The sequence below is a fragment of the Sceloporus occidentalis genome, unplaced genomic scaffold, assembly GCF_023333645.1.
Source record: "Sceloporus occidentalis isolate IW3139 unplaced genomic scaffold, rSceOcc1.0.p SCAF_1, whole genome shotgun sequence".
NCBI classification, from domain to species: domain Eukaryota; kingdom Metazoa; phylum Chordata; class Lepidosauria; order Squamata; family Phrynosomatidae; genus Sceloporus; species Sceloporus occidentalis.
Genome location: NW_028316981.1, coordinates 78,118,136 through 78,134,926, shown reverse-complemented (window position 1 = coordinate 78,134,926; position 16,791 = coordinate 78,118,136). Strand labels below are relative to the sequence as shown.

General features: G+C 42.6%; 1 protein-coding gene across 2 annotated transcripts in view; it reads right to left on the bottom strand.

Annotated features, from left to right (window-relative positions):
- The window catches only part of LOC149321653 (E3 ubiquitin-protein ligase RNF123-like), a 149,686-nt gene that overhangs the window by 2,204 nt on the left and 130,691 nt on the right, over positions 1–16,791 (bottom strand). For both annotated transcript variants that reach the window (XM_089526322.1, XM_089526313.1), the window contains 3 exons: positions 6,712–6,854; positions 3,230–3,324; positions 618–703 (listed from right to left, as the gene is read on the bottom strand). In XM_089526322.1, coding sequence (XP_089382448.1) covers positions 618–703; positions 3,230–3,324; positions 6,712–6,854 — 324 coding nt within the window. The remainder of the gene's footprint in view (positions 1–617; positions 704–3,229; positions 3,325–6,711; positions 6,855–16,791) is intronic.

The following is a 16,791-nucleotide window of genomic DNA, read 5'->3' as shown; positions in this document are numbered from 1 at the left end:
GCTGCTTCGGGTCTCTTCGGAGGTATGCTGTTTAAATGATGCATGCATCCTAAGAATCCGGAAGCTGCACCAAAGCTGCACTCTAATGCTTAGGAATGGAGTGTGGCTTTGGCGCAACCTCCAGACTCTTAGGACCCATGCATCATTTAAATAGCATACCTCCAAAGAGACCCGAAGCAGCTTTATTTTGGCAGTCTGTAACAGGCCTTAGTAAACTGGAAGATACATATGCTTCAAAGATAGCATGGGTCTAATTGACTTGGGTTTAAAACTGGATATTGACCAAATATTTTACTATGATTCACACACACAAAAGGAAAAATTAGAGGGAATCCAATGAAATCCAAAAGAAAAAGGCCTAAAAATGTTAATTGGCAAAAGGCTTTTTTTTTTTTTTGGGGGGGGGGGGGGGAATAGAAACTATCTTTTGAGCATCCTATGAAGTGTGTCCTTTTTCTTTCTGGACCACACATTTTACAGCCTACTTTCGCAGCCTGAAGGGTTAAAACATTGTTCAAAAATAAGCAAGGAATTGTTTCCTAAGGTGCTAAATTCTGCACACAATGTCTCAATCCAATCAGTATGAAAAAGCCCTCTACCACAGGCAGTTTACTCACTTGCATGACTTGTGGGAGCATGGCTTGAATACAGCAGAGATTGGATGCGCATAGCAGATAGGGCACAAGTCCTCCTCACTAGTGGGCTACAAGAGGGAAAAAACACCTGTGTTAGAAGCTGTCAGTCTACATTATGATCAAGTACAATGACAGGGACCTGAACCTCTTTACAGTCAACAGAACAAAAGAAAAAGTCAGCACAAATGTATTCTCTTGTCTACAGAGGAAAGTATATGCTCCTTCCTTTGTGTGTGTGTGTATGTGTTTTTTTTAATGTACTACACTTTTGTTCCAAGGTGTAAGGCAGGGGTGGTACTAAAGAAGTTGTACTTTGAGATAACTCAAAGGCACTTAACAGCAAATATTCCATTTGGATAGAGGCCTCTAATTTTCATGGCTCTAATGTGTTTCTTGTGGTTGCTCATTGCTTCAGACATGAACATTTCCATATCAAAGGGCCTAGATGGCCATTTAAATAGGCATGTCTTGGTTTACCCTGTTCTGTGTCTACTGAAGTTTTTAATGTTCAGCATTAAGCCCGCCTTGGAGCTTTCTTCCTTAAATTACTTCAGTAACTGCTCCAGGTCCTTGTTGGTTTCTGCTAGTAGTATCGGGTAATCCCCATATTTTAGGTTGCTGATGCTCCTTCCCCCAATCTTCTCTCCTACTGTCTCTGAGTTTAAACCTGCTCTCTGTATGACATTTTCTGGATACAGGTTGAATAAATAAGGTGATGGTATGCAGCTTTGCCTGACCCCTTTGCCAATTGGGAACCATTCTGTTTATCTGTACTCTGTTCTAACAGCAGCCTCTTGTCCTGAGTACAAATTATGATTCATAAAGATCTGCTGTTTACTGTCTGGATTATTTTCTACTTCTATGGGGAAGGAAGAAGACTTGACTTGCAAAGTGAAACCTTTTCTTTCTCAGCCATGCCCCTACAGCTGTAGGAGAGAGAAAAAGGCAACTTCTAAATCTGTTTATTGTTTTTAAAATGCATATTCTTTTCCTGGGAGTTCTGCAAAAACCTAATTGCCTGTACCTGAGACATCCTGGTTATACAGGAACTCCTCATCCCAAAGATGTCACAATGGAAGAGAGGGCCCTCTCTGTGTCCAAAAGGAGAGGCAGTTCCAGTGATCATATTGCCCTACTGTCACTAGGACGAGAAAGTGAGTTCTGTTGTGTGTTTTTTAAAAACCAAAGACACCGAAGTTTTATCTCTGGTGAATCTCTCTCTTAGATGAAAAAGATGATCTCTACCTATATTGCTGACTGTGCTCCATCACGTGTGCAGATATTTAGACTGTTCTCTTTCAGTATGATTTAGGGAGATCTGAGGACAAGTGCAGTTGTCAAGATATATTTGGCGAGGCTCCACTGCTGCACTCATGCAAAGAGCACACTTAAGAATGCACTTCTTAAGAGAGATTCCGTTCTGCCCCAGGACCGTCCTTGCCTAACAGCCTGAGCTTCTTCTGAGTCCAGGGACATGGCCATCACGTCCATGCCACTCACCTCTCCCACCAACTGCAGCAGCCTTCATGCAGCTCCAAATTGCAGCTGGAAGGTGAGCAGCCCCATTAATAATTCAAACCCAGACCCTGGCAGCTATCATGTTCCTTGATGGATCACTGCTTTTCTCCGGAGGTCACCCAGACAGAGCAACACACGGGTAGTCCAGCAGTCAGAATCAATCTGGGAAGCTTCTAGTACTGCTCTTAGATCCTTCTTCCTCCATATACTTCCTGCTCTTTGTCCCTTCATTCAAAATTCTCCATTTTGGGAATACAGAAATGCACACATATACTCCAAAGAAATTCATTAAACCTACATATGTTCTATCAACTATTTTGCAGAATTTATTTTGCTTCTATGATATAGGGTTTCAAAGAATTACATATTCTTTTTGTTTAAAAAAATTGCATCCCACCCTATATCAAAAGATCTTAGGGCAGCATACAAATAAAATGATTTTAAAACAATTTAAATTTTGTTAAGCACTGAGGGTAGTGGAAAGGAATGGGTCATGAAAAACAGGCCTCCTTTCGCTAACGGAATTGGGATGCAATATCACTGGGATTTCTGTTTCCTCACTGGTGTCTGTAGACCTCAAAGGGAGAAAAACACTGAGGTTATGGAAGACTGCCTTCCTCTGTGGCTTAAAGCCATGGTTCTCTGCTCTGCTCATTGAAATTGTTGAATAAGCCTGGAGCATGAGAACTCTCACTCCCAGACTTAGTTCATGCTGTTCTATGAAACTGGTGGGTGGTTAGCTTACTCTTTCTTTCTTTCTTTCTTTCTTTCTTTCTTTCTTTCTTTCTTTTTTGTGGGGGGGGGGGCTGATAATATGACACAACCTATAAAATTAGCTCCAGTATATAAGGAACCATACTTCAACCACTGCCAACATCTTTGCCACAGAGGCTGGATCTACATTTTTGTGGATCTTACACATCTAAGCCAGACCAGCTACTTAGAATCCCTTGTTAAGCAAAGCAGTTAACAATTCTGGAATCTGGATGGCCCTGTGGATGCTGAGGGCTATGATAGACCATCTGCATTTTACTGTGTATTTAAGAGGCAAAGAGCAAGTTTTTTGGTGTACTTACCAAGGTGGAGGCTGCAGCCTGTTTGGATTCTTCACTGAGGTGGCCCAGCATCTGCTCCACCTTGGCTAACTCCTCCTGGCTGATGTAATCTGTGTCTGGGGAGGGGAAAGGGTAATGACTATAACTGGAGTAGGTGGGAAGGAATTCTAACATTACAATGCAGGGGGCAAGAGGAAAGGGCCTGCCACACACTTCTTTTTTCAGCTCAGTCCAACCCTCCTGATCAGTATGTGGTTAAGGAGGATTAAACGCAAACTGCAGTGAAAGTGGTTGGCCACATGGTGGCACAGCCCAGCTGTCACCAGTTAACCCTGAGAGGCACAAAGAGAAGAGGCTTGAACTCAACATTTCTGAAGTACCATTCAAACCTGCTTCATTGACAAGGCAGGTGTCGTGTTTTTGCAGGTACAGATTGTATTTAGGGCTATCTTCTCAGGTCACACAGCAGCCACAACTCCTGCCTCAATCAGGCTGACCAGATCTACAGCCTTTTAAGACAAGTAGTTCCATGTTCACAGGCTTGAAAGCTTTCATATTTCCAGTGATTGTGCAACCAATAGGACTGTGTCCTGGTAAAGATGGCAAGGAAATGAATGTTTAAGGGAGAAGATGGAGTAATGAGGCATTACTCTATCCATGAAAGAGGAGGAAGCTCTCCAGTGCCCTGTAAAAACAACAGGGCCAACTGCACAGACAACTAATGAGGGAAACAGGTCTTCTCACTATTATTAAGAAAAAGAAGGTTAATACTATTGTCTCTTTAAGGGCTTCTATTTTAATGTATGAAGAGAAGCATCTGGTATCCATATGCATTTCTCTCCCAACCTCACTTGTGTATCTCTCACACACTGCTCTTACACTGTGTTCTCAGGAGAGCCTTTTTGTGTGTGCTTAGGATGGCCACTGCAGTTTCATGCAGGAAAGAACTAGCCAGAACCAGCATTGCTGTGCCAATATGACAGAGCACATCAGCTGCTGGCCTAGTTCATTATCATCAGATAGTGGTGGTGGTGCTGCTGGCAGAGAGACAAGCATACATTTTGGGAATCAGGCTCTTAGAGAGAGGAACTCTCTGTGGTGGCCTAAGAGCTTTCCCTCTGCCAGCACAGAAACAGAACATAAGCACTCTGCTGCACAGTCAGCCATACTGTGGAAGATGCTACCGAGATGGGGGCGGGGTTGTCTCAGAAACATCCATTCTGGTAAACAATGAACAGTTCCTCTTTGAGAAACAAATTGCAATCCTATATAGGAAAAAAGAGTGAAATGACCTGTAGTCTTCTCTACAGTTGTCTGCCTTTCTTGTAGCACCTGTTTTCAAATGATTAGCAAGGTAAGCAAACTGCAGCTGCTAGGTCACTTAAATTGAATTTGTGGAGAAGAAAAGGACAGAAACTCCCCCCAGAGCCAGCAAACTACTACTCTAGCAAAAGCTGTCTGGTCTACCAAGGCACAATTTAATTGTCCACAGAGGTTTAGCATTCATCAATACTAACCCAGAGTCCCAGTGCCCTGCAAATATTTGGAATCTGCAACACAGGAGCTTTAAGACTATTTCCCAGTGCTATTTTATATTTTACTGACAGAAAAAGATCATCAGCACACATTCAGAATAAAATTTCTATCTCCACCCCACCCTAAAAGTGCTCAGTGGCAAGTATACAACTACCCAGGGCATAGGAGGGCAACTGTGACTTCTGCCTTACATTTTCTGGGGTGCATATTTCCTGAGCTTAGTGGAGATTCACAGGGGAACCATTACGAGAGGAGAAAGCAGAGATGATACTTGAGCTAAGATGTAGTTTATTGTATCAGTTAAATGGCCACTCTCAGATGACTCAGTCTTGTAAACACCCAGCAAGTGTATTTATTTGTACTCGTTCAACTAGAGAAATTTTTTTTGGGAAAAGCCTCAGGACAGAGGCATTATTTCACGCAGCACAGGATAAGATAAATTGACAGGATCAGCACAATTTAAGAGAGCTTAAGCAGAAGAGACATTTTGCTCCCTGCTGCAAGGACTTTTCAACAGATCTCATTCACTCTGGCAACTCACCACCACTGCCACAAACACGTCATGCTTTATTCTGTCATCATCTCAGAGTGAGATCTCCACAGAACCAACAGTTCTTAGAGGATGTATAAATAAAGCCTACACTATTCCTTGGGGTCAATGTTTCCTGCGTCTTGGTGCCCTAATTGCTCTCCTGCATCTTTGCAAACTTCAAGAGAATGGCAGAGTCAAGGACAAGAACTTGCTTTATATTCTCTCTCTCTTTAAAGATGGACAAACATATTTCTTTCTGAGAGTGTCCAGAGCAGCAATCCCCTCTCTGCATGGATAAGCAATGTATTTATTGCCTTTTCTTCATAAAATAATGTGGGTATTCAGGATGACTTCATTTCAATGATTTTGTAGGATGTTTTGGGAATATAGCTGGGTCAAGAAGGCCTGCTAAAACAAAGGAATGTTTTATATAAAATCTGCCCCTCTCCTATCAAACAAAACTATTCCTCACTTCCTATGGCCACAGCAGCTTCTCCAGACCTAATGTTCTCAGTGCCCACCCTAGTCTCCATGTTTCCTTTATTTTAATTGGAAATGCCAGAGAACTTGGGACCTTAGGTATGCAAAGCATGTGATTTATCACTGAGCCATTCCCTAAAATTCTACTAAGATCTTTTCTTGTTTTATTGTATTGTTATTTTACATGGCATATATTGTAATTCTGGTTTTATATTTTTCATGTGGCTTTGCTCTAAAAGGGTATCATGTACTTGCTATTGCTACTGATATTCTGTGTTAACAGGGCAGTGCATCTATTCCATATATCAGTTCACATTTCAAAGGAGCTGTTTATGATGCTGAATCTATTTAAGGGACAGGATTCAGCACCTTGAACAGTTCTTTTTAAAGTTCAAAGTAAAGCCCAGAGAAAATTCACTGGCACACACGGACGCCACCAGCTGCTACTGACATGAAGCCTTAGACGATATGTTTGATTTCCTCAAGGAAACAGCATCCCTGGAGGGCATGAAGAGGCATGGGATGGGTAAGGGAGAGAGCCCAAGGGCCAAAATTACAATGGCAAGATGTAAGTTTTACAGGCTCTGTGTGGCAGAGGTCACAGTGTCCATTTTACTCCCTTTTCTCTGAGGGACAACTGGGAATCACACAATTTGCAAGAGACTAATAGACATGCAGACCTAAGTGGTCCAGCATGGTATAGTGGTTTTAATGTTGGACGACGACTTTGGAGATCAGGGCTCAAATGCCCAGTGGGTGACCTTGGGCAAGTCATATGCCCTTAGTCTCAGAGGAAGGCTATGGCAAACCTTCTCTGAACAAATCTTGCCAAGAAAACTGCATGATATGTTTGCTTTGGGGTTGCCATAAGTCGGAAACCACTTGAAGGCACACAACACAAACGCTTGAGTGGTCCAAAACATATGTAAGCACAATAGATTAGAGAGATACTTACAACTCTGTAGGGAAAAATGTTTCTTATCCACAGAAGAAGATGCTACTCCCATTGCTACAGGCTCTGTGTGACCCAGCAAGTACTGAATAGAACGGAGTTGGAAACAGGGATCTGCCAGCAGCACAGCTGTTGCCCGCTCAGCCCTTGAAAAACAGAGAGAGAAAGAGAGAGATGCTCTTTTAAATGCATTACATTCAAAGGGTAGTGCTTTCCACTACTCACAGCAATCCCCATACAGCATCACAATGTTTCATCAAGAGAAATGGCACAGTGAGGAGAAAAGACACTCTTCTCAAGACCTCCAGGGCAAAGTCCACTGCCATCACCAGTTACTCTCATGGCTAGCACAGCAAAAAAATAAAAAAAGGTAGAAGAAGTAAAAATAAGGCATCAGATTTGGTCTGTTGGGGCCTGGATGCTGCCTGGTGAGAAGCAGGGGAAAACAGACAGACAAGAAAGCTGAAGACACTCAGAAGGAAAAGGCTCTGGATCAGAGGATCTTTCTGAGGAGATCTGGCCTGGTTTTGGCCAATACTGAAAGTCTCTAGGATATTTAAAAGTCCCATTTACTCTAATTATAGCTATTTTCTAGGTGGAGGATGCCGCCAAAATACAGAAGACACCTGAATTCTGGAAGCTTTATAATCCAATGGCTTGTTCAAAAGTACACAAGAATCAGCAAAAATACTCTTAAGAATGTAAAGAAAGGAGTCTCAAATAGTCAGATCCTAAAAATCTCTCAAAAGAGAAAGCATTCTGGCAATTAAGAGGTCTTGTACAAAAGATACCCTGCTACTCTTCATTTTATTGTTACTTGACTGAAGACTGAAGAGTGAGAAACAGCTGCATAGCAACTGGATGAACTCTCAGATTGCATTTGCTAAACTAGCTCAGAACAGTGAATCCTGAACCACAACTTATAAAAAAAATAAGAACAGTTGCAGAGAGAATACACAGTAGAAAGAAGCAGAAGGGTGTGTCTGGGCTACATAGTTGTTAAAAGGGTACTCTTGCTTTTCTCTCAAGAAGGATTAGTGTTTGTATATTGAATTCCTGTGTTTTTCAGCTCATGGAAAAACAATGTAGGATCTCTCTCTATTCTCACTACTTTCCCAGCAATTCATTCTTTCTATTCTAAAGGAGACAATTAACTAACTAGGACTTGGTGGCAGGCTGGATGTGATTGCAGCAGACTCACATCACTACTGAGTCTGTTGCTGAATCCCTATAAAGTGGTGTGTACAAGTGTAAGCATTAAACCACACCATGGAGCCCTGGTGGCGCAGTGGTTAAATGCCTGTACTGCAGCCATTCACTCAAAACCACAAGGTTGCGAGTTCAAGACCAGCAAAAGGGCCCAAGCTTGACTCAGGCTTGCATCCTTCCGAGTTCGCTAAAATGAGTACCCAGACTGTTGGGGGCAAATTAGCTTACTTGCTAATTAGCTTACTTGCTGTTCACCGCTATGATCTTTGGAATAGCGGTATATAAATAAAACAAATTATTATTATTATTATTGTAAGGAAGGCTAAAACCAATCCCTTACTCTTCCATCCTATTCCTTGTCTCAAAGCATGTCTTTAACAGTTTTATTTTTTTTCCTAAATGACTTCCCCCTCATTTGTAATGAAAATGGCAAAAATAATGAGTAAAATAATGCAATACTGGCACATGGATAGGAATATTAGCTTCACTCTTATTTCCATATTGCACTTCACACTGTGTGCGCACACACATAGGGTGGTTGGTCTTGGTGGTGGAAAGAGATGTACCCTTCCTGATGATTTATAGGAATTAGTATAACCTGACACCATCACATCTAAATGTGCCTTTACACAAACTAAATACCATATCAATTGATAACCAAAATGGGACTAAAGCAGTCCAAGTAGTTTATTTTGTTCACAATGCATATGTATACCACATTATACAGATTCAATGCTGTCCCACATTTTGATGGGTGGATGCTGTGTATCAAAAGAATTCCCTTCACAAGGTTCCTGAGAAACAGAATTTGCTGTTGCATAGGCCATCCTTCTCCATACAGAGTCAAGGCTGCTTCATGTTCCCAGGCCAAAATTGGGATGGGCACAGTGAGAAGAGGCCTGCTAGGCCAGTGGCAGCCCACTAAGCAAGGTTTTATTGGCCTGTTACAGACAGGCCAAAATAAAGCTGCTTCGAGTCACTTTGGAGGTATGGTATTTCAATGATGCATGCGTCCTAAGAGTCCAAAAGCCGCACCGAAGGCACACTCCAGTTCTAAGGACTGGAGTGCAGCTTTGGTGCGGCTTTTGGACTCTTAGGACGCATGCATCATTGAAATACCATTCCTCCAAAGTGACTCGAAGCAGCTTTATTTTGGCCTGTCTGGAACAGGCCATTGTTATCTAAGGTGAGCAGCAAGTGAGCTGTTCCAACAGCACAGTCTTGGTCAGGGTCACTCTGACAATAGAAAGAGACTACAACCAAGGTAAATGATGCAAAGATGACCAGGCTCATTTTTTGGCATGGAGAGAGAGAAGGCTATCTTTTGCAGTACAGCCAGAAGTGTGGGGAAGAGGTGGGAATGGACAGGGAGCAAGAATAGTGGGTTGGGCTTGAAGAACTAAGTACCTCTGGTTTGCAATGCTCAGTCCTCCCATGCATGGAATAGCCCTGTCCCATTATTTGATCAAGCTGGATCACACTGAGGACACACCAAGTTATTTACATTTATGTAAAAATAGATGAGAGACTATTCCGAAAAGGCAACATACATAATTAGAAATGAGTTCTGAGGGGCTTCAGGCTATGCACTGAAAACAAATCCCTTCTCCCTGGGTCACCTTATGCAGGCTTAAGATTGTTCAAAATGGATGAGAGAGAAAGTAGCTAGGTTTCATTCTATTACCAACACAGGAAGGATTAGAATAGAACTGAAAATATTGGAAACACAATGCAATAAAAACTGACCTTGTCCATAATGGGAGTGAGAAAGAGAAACTAAAGTAATGGCTACAATTAAAGGCCTATTACAGAAAGGCCATTGAGTGACACACCTAAATTATGACTTGGCCTCATAATTAATGTACCTAGAAAGTCTAGATTAGCTATCAAAACCATTCAACTGTTCAGTATTCAAACTATTCTAGGATCTGCCACATTAATAATCCTAAAACATTTGGGAATAAATTCTGTTTGATTTCATTTAAATGTAGTTAATGCTTGTAGACTTAGAGGTTAATAATACTTGATTAGAACAATTATTCAAAGTGTTTGATTTCTGCCTCCTCCTGCTTCCATTCAAGGCTGAAATATGGTAAGAAAGCATAGCTTTAACAAATGAGCCATCCCAAGAGGTATTACACCTTCAAGTTTCACCAACTACATTGAAACACTTGGCAAGAGAGTTACATGGGCTACATCTATTTAAAACTTATGGGGCCAGAAAGTTTGTGCACAACTGCTCATAATTCATAAATCAGGAGTTGGAGTTGCATGGCCTGTGAGATACATACAGGTAGGGTTGCCATAAGTCAGGATTTCCGAACCGGGACAAATGTAGGACAACATTTTCAAATGTAGGACACATTTTTTTTTTAAAAAAAAAGTGGACAACACGTGAAAAAATTGGATGATTTTTAAAAAAATGTTAATATAAATGCATGTTTCTTAGGCGTGATCAAAATGGAAGACATTTTGGCATTATTCCTAGACAGATGGCAGAAATGTACTTCCCTTTCTGGCCAAACACCCCCCTCCATTGCAAAACACACATAACAGCACATTTGGGCATTTAAAATGGCTTTACTTAACATGGTCTCTTGCATATTTCAGAGGCTTACTGCATAACCAAACCCCTTGGGTTTAACACTTAGCATGGTTTAACATGGCTATGCATATTGAACATGTCCAGGTGGTTTCACAAGAAGTGGATTTGCCGTTTCAGGTTTCTAGCACCAACTGTACTTCTCAGAAGTGTGTACTTGGTCAAGGGAAAGCACAAAAAATACACCAAAAACACACCTTGGAAGGTGACACTGTCTCGCCTTCAGAAACAGTGCGCGCATGCCTCAGAAGCTGATTGATATCAATATCACCATCCTCATCATCATCACTATCACTGTCCAAGCAAGCCAGGCTTGTTAGCATTCAAAGCACCAAAAACACACAGAAAAGGCACTTTGGAAAGTCACACTATCTTGGCTTCAGAAAAAGTGAGCGCAGGCCTCAGAAGCCAGCTGATATCAATATCACCATCCTCATCCTCATCATCATCACTATCATTGTTAAAACATTGTTAAAAAATAAAATAAAAAAAGGGAAACTTGGATATTAATAATAATAAAAATTAACAAAAAATAAAATAAAAAAGGGAAACTTGGGTATTAATAATAATAAAAATTAACAAAAAATAATAAAAATAAATGCACACAAACCACACTGACTCTTAAACAGGCCTGCCCTGAAAAAATAAATAAAAACCAAGGGAGACCTGAAATGGCCACTCACCTCCCCTTCTCTCCTCCTGCTCCTGCTCCTCTTCCTGTTTGTATTTGGTGCCAGAGCCCTTTCCCCTCCCTCTGGCCCAGAGTCCTCCTCCTCCACCTCCTCCTCCTCTTCTGAGGCTCCGCCTCCTCAAGGGGACCAGCTCCCTTTTTAGGCCAGCACGCGGCCCCGGTCCAGACACACAAGCGGGCCGATCGCGCACTTCCGCCGGCTGCCCCTGGGCAACTGCTCAGCGCGGTCGCGGAGGAGGCAAAGGAGGAGGTGGGGGGACACGCACGGCCATGCAAGACAAGGGGAACGTGCAGGGGAGAGAAGGAGGTTGGAGAAGGAGGTGGGTGTCCGGCCGGCTGGCCGCATGGGCAGCCGTGGCCAGAGGGAGCGCGCGAGGGGCGGAGGAGAAGGAGGAGGCAGAGGAGGAACGGATGCGGAAGTGGGTTGCTGGCCGGCTGCATGAGCAGCCGCGGCCATAAAGAAGGCGCACACGGGGGCGGAGGTGTCCGCAGGCGGGACAAATCCCGCTTTTGGTGGGAAACCGGACCGGGACTGGGCCATTACCGCCAAAAGCGGGATTGTCCCGCCTGCAGGCGGGTTATAGCATCCCTACATACAGGCAAGTGTGTGTGGGTCCAATGTGGCCCTTGGGGCTCCCACAAAAACACTCAAGGCCACACACCCTTTCATATTTTTGGCCAAATACCCTTCCCCACTTTCCAGCCAAAAAGAAAGTTGCAGCAGTGGTAGGGCACTAAAAAAAGACTGTTTTGGGACCCCTTTAATCCTGAAACAGCAAAAGCAATCACTGAAACAATGTCAAAAGTTGGACTGATCCTATGTCACTCCCAGTTTCCCCAAATCGCAAATGTGATGGCACTCTACAATACTCCAGAATGGAGTAATGTTGGGGGGGTAGCCCTCTGGAGTATGCTCACCCTGTGTTAAATGAAATAAACCTTTCTTTATGATCAGAAAGCTTTAGAAAGTTGTAAGAGATGCCTCATCACCACAAGGCTATATGCTTCCACACTCAGGAAGAGTAATAATACAAGCTAATAATACAAAGAACTGAATGTTTTTTTTTAAATAACAGGATGAGGGCAGGAAACTGTCCAATTAACAATCTATAAGCTACTCTGACAGCCTTTCTAAACAGCAGGGTATAAATACAATATATAAATAAATAAAATTCAGAACTGCATAAGAATGAAATGCAGAAATAAAGTGGGATCTCATCAAAAGGCAAATGGCTCACTCCAGTCAGAAGGTACAGCAGCCCTCTTAACGTGTGTCTCCATGGGTACACAAAAGGTTGTTGGGGCATGTAAAATCAGGATTCAACATGCAACACGCATGAAGACATGCATATGGATCAGGAACACCACTGGAAGGTCTCTGCTGTGAAGCTCTGTGCAGGCTGCAAATGAAAAATCTTCCCATGCAGTAGCTGCAGCCAGATATAGAACTGCTGGACTGCCGAGTATTCACAAAGAGGACTTTGATCTTGGTTCCGATATATACAACAGACTATCAAAGTGCTTCGCCAGACTCCTATATACAATATTCCCGCCCCTTACGCGGGGCATCCGTTCTGGACCCCCTGCGTAAGGGGAATTGAGTGTATGCTGAAATCCCATTAAGGATAATGAGGTGCGCTCCTGTGGCATGCCGTGCCACATGCGTCACAGGTGTGCGCCCCACTGTTTCTATTGGGGCTTGTCTTCCACGTGAGCTCAAGTCCACAGAAGGCAAGCCCGTGTAAGGGGTGAGCCAACTGTACAACCATCACCATACTGAGCATTCAGCTCGCACTCTTATATACCGTTTCCCCACCGGGGGTTTGAGTCCTTACCACGCCTGGTACATCACCCAGTTTCCTGTCACCTGAGAGCTGTGACTGCTGGTTTCACCTCCTGCCCCTCTGTCATCAGCTTTCTGTGACTCAGGACTCTCCAAATGTTGAGTCATCATGTCTGCCACCTGAACTCTTGTTACCTTGTCACCTTTGTCCCAGTTCCAGGCTAAAGCCACGTCTCTGACATTTTCTGTCCAGAGTGTCCTGTACTCTGACAAAGGCATGGCTAACACTGTGGAGTAACACTGTGTCCTACTTGTCCATCGCCAATACTGCTGTGCCCTTTGTATTCCACTCACCTGCATTTTGCCTGCAAAGGGATGTCTACAAATGTGCAGTTGGAGGATGTACACAGGCATTCCACAGGGAGCATCTCATACATGACTGTATGGATATCTTGCAAAAATCCTAATCAATGCATGGATATTGGACACTGTGGGGATACTGGCAACAGGAGGGGTAAATTCAAAATGTGGAGAAGAAAGTGTGTTGTTAGTGGCGAGACAGAACAAGATGAGAAATTATTGTGAATGCAAAGTAAGATAGCTCATGAACTTTCAGGTGTTTGTGGTTTCTTTGTGAAAAATTATGAAGAAAAATTCACTGAACCACAGTTAATTTGACAAACAGGAAAACATAAATGTAGATGGCTCTGGTCCCATCACAAGAATATGTTGGTGAATGTTCCAAGACTTAAATGCTGATACAGGCCAATCAAACTAGATCTGCAAAATGTTGATGTTGAAGTTCCCAAGTTCACATATACAAGATTTTGACTATACCAGTGATGGCGAACCTATGGCATGCGAGCCAGAGGTGGCACTCAGAGCCCTCTCTGTGGGCACACATGCTATTGCTCTAGGACAGAGTTTGCCAGAGTTTCTTACTAGAAAGCCAGAGGGACGTGGCACTTTGCAATAAATAAGTGGGGTCTGGGTTGCAGTTTGGGCACTCGGTCTGTAAAAGGTTCACCATCACTGGACTATACAATAAGTCCTCCATATCCACAGATTCTTTATCTATGGATTCAAGCATCCATGGCTTTAAAATATTTAAATGTAAATCCCCAACAGCGTGAGAGGAGGAAGAATGCCTTTCCTGAAACATTAGTCCTAGAACAGCACTACCTTCCCCACTGTGTGATCTTTCCATTCCCCCTTTTAAAACCTCACCTCTCTTGAGCTACAAAATCTGATCACAAAATGCCATTGAACAAGGAGGGTCCAGGGAAACAAAGAACAAAAGTATGCTTGCACCTGGGATTTTGCCTTCTTCAGCAGCCCACCAGGGAAAGTTGTCAACATGCAGTTCCACTTCAGTTATGCCATTTTGTACAAGGGACATCATTTTACTATGCCATTGTATTTAATGAGACTTCAGCATCCATGGATTTTGTTATCCACGGGGGGGGGGGGGGGGGGGGGCCTGTAACCAAACCTGAATGGATACCAAGGGACCGCTGTATCTTGACTACCTAATCAAAGTTTAGTTTAACTGGGGGCACTGGTTGTTAAAACGATTCTTCGACCTGTTCTTTCAGAACAGCTTGTGAGTGAAATGTTTTTCATGCCCTGATTAAAAAGTATACATGAACAGAGAAAGAATGAGTCTGGAGTGATCCTCAAAAACGATCAGTTCAGCTAGTTAGAGTTGAGGTCTCTTTCGCTACATTCTCAAGTACTCTGAGCAATGGGAGTAGTAGTTCAACATATTTGCAGACCACCCAGTTTGGGAAAACTGCTCTAGAGACAAAGCAGTACATTTTAGACAAGAAAACAGTGATGTTGGCAGCTACTGCTTTGATTTTTTTAAAAAGCCACACTCTTAGTTCTTATAACAAGCAATGTAACTGCCTACCAAAATCTGGGCCAATGTATTCTCTAGGAACCAGCACATGCTTCTACTTTACAGCCATGCAAAGGTGTCAGTAAGGACAACTGCTGTCTGGCACCCCTTTCCTCTAAGGAAGATGGAGTCAACATTCAGTAATTAAATGTTCTCTTTTGGAAGGTATGTCAAGGGCAAAATGATCAGGTATAGTAGACAGAGAGGCAACCAGTGCAGGGAGGCAGGGGACTGAGATGCCTGAATGTTACCTGAGTAGTATCAGATGCTCCATACCCTAAATGAGGAAGGTCCTTCCCACACAAAAAGAAAATTAATAAAATTGAAAACAAATATACATTTTCCAATACCAGGGAAAACATTATGAATGTTCTAAATCATTATAATTCAAAAATGATTTTTTTAAAAAAGCCCCTGCTAATTGTATGCACCCAGTAATATAGGCCTTCAGCCTATAGAATGCTGGCCATTACTGTGGAGCCCATGATTAGTATTTCATACATGTTGTCTTGCTCCAGAACTGCATGTACTTCTATGCCTCTCCAAGGGTTCTTTTGGTGACAGAAACTGAGACACATTGCTGCTACAGCATACAGACTTTATTTGTGGTAAATGATATAGCAGATGCTACACAGCTGCGAAGCATTGCAGTCCTTCACTGACAGGGCCCAGCACCCCTGACAGGCAATGGCAGAATTGGGCCCCCAAACTACCTAGACTATTCCTTGGCCAGCAGTCAAATTGGACTGGATGACCCTTGTGGTCTCTTCCAGCTCTATGATTCTATGAAATTCAGTCCCTATCAATGGGTATATGGGGAGCTCCCACCCACTCCAGGTGAGGCCTATGGAAGATGAACTCTCAAGGGTTACATAGCATAGAAGCAAAAGCAAAGTGCACAGGTGTGACTGATACCCGCCCAACAGCAATGAAAACTGCACAAGCATATTAGCAAGAGAGGAAAATCCACTGTCCTGATCCATTCTCAGCCTTCTTATCTTTTCCCAGTCCCAAAATGCCAAGCCAATGCAAAAAGTACCAAGGTAGGTCACTAATATAAATGAACCCTTTCGTGCCACTGGGCAGTTTATGTTTGTGCATGAAGGACTCCAAATTAATCTGCCTGGTCTATGACTGTAGTAAAAATTCTATTCTGTTCTGTTCTGTTCTATTCTATCCAACTCACTACATTAGTAGATCAGCAAAAAGTATTGGGCCCTGTAAAAGACTATCTGTGGAACTTTCACTAATTAGTGAAATCATGCATATGAAGCAATGTACACATATAGATCCAAATGTAACACACATTAATTTCCAATAATGGGATAACTGAAACAACCACAGCCCTCTGATCACCAGATATGTTTTGTTAAACTTGGCTCTTCCCGCTGAGGAATCTTACACCACATATTTCTTAAGCCATTTTATGTTCTAATGGGGCTGCTGTGCTTGCTAATAGGTTTTGTGCTATTTTCTTTATCTGCTGTCACTAAAAGGCTCTGTGTAACTTGAAAAATTGTAAGAAGAAAGTCCAATTCAGGCATGTTAGGCCTAATGGAATTACAACATACAGATCTCTTCCCGATAGCTAAAACTAATTGAAATTAATTTAATTACTTTCCCTGCTCAATGCTTCATACAGCAGAGGCCTAGTTTTTACGGAAGTGGTAAAAAATTGTCTCAGAAGTACCATTTCAAAAGTACATTTGGGGACTCACATGATGAAATCTATCCCTACACATGGAAAGTGACTATGTCAGGGAGATGACTAGAGTACCATCCCTTCTTCTTGACATGCTATTTTTTCCATGTAATACTTTCGACACAACAAGAGATGGCAGGAACCACTGGAAAAAAACAATAATGCTAGGAAAGGCGGAAGTAAAAAGAGAGGAAGG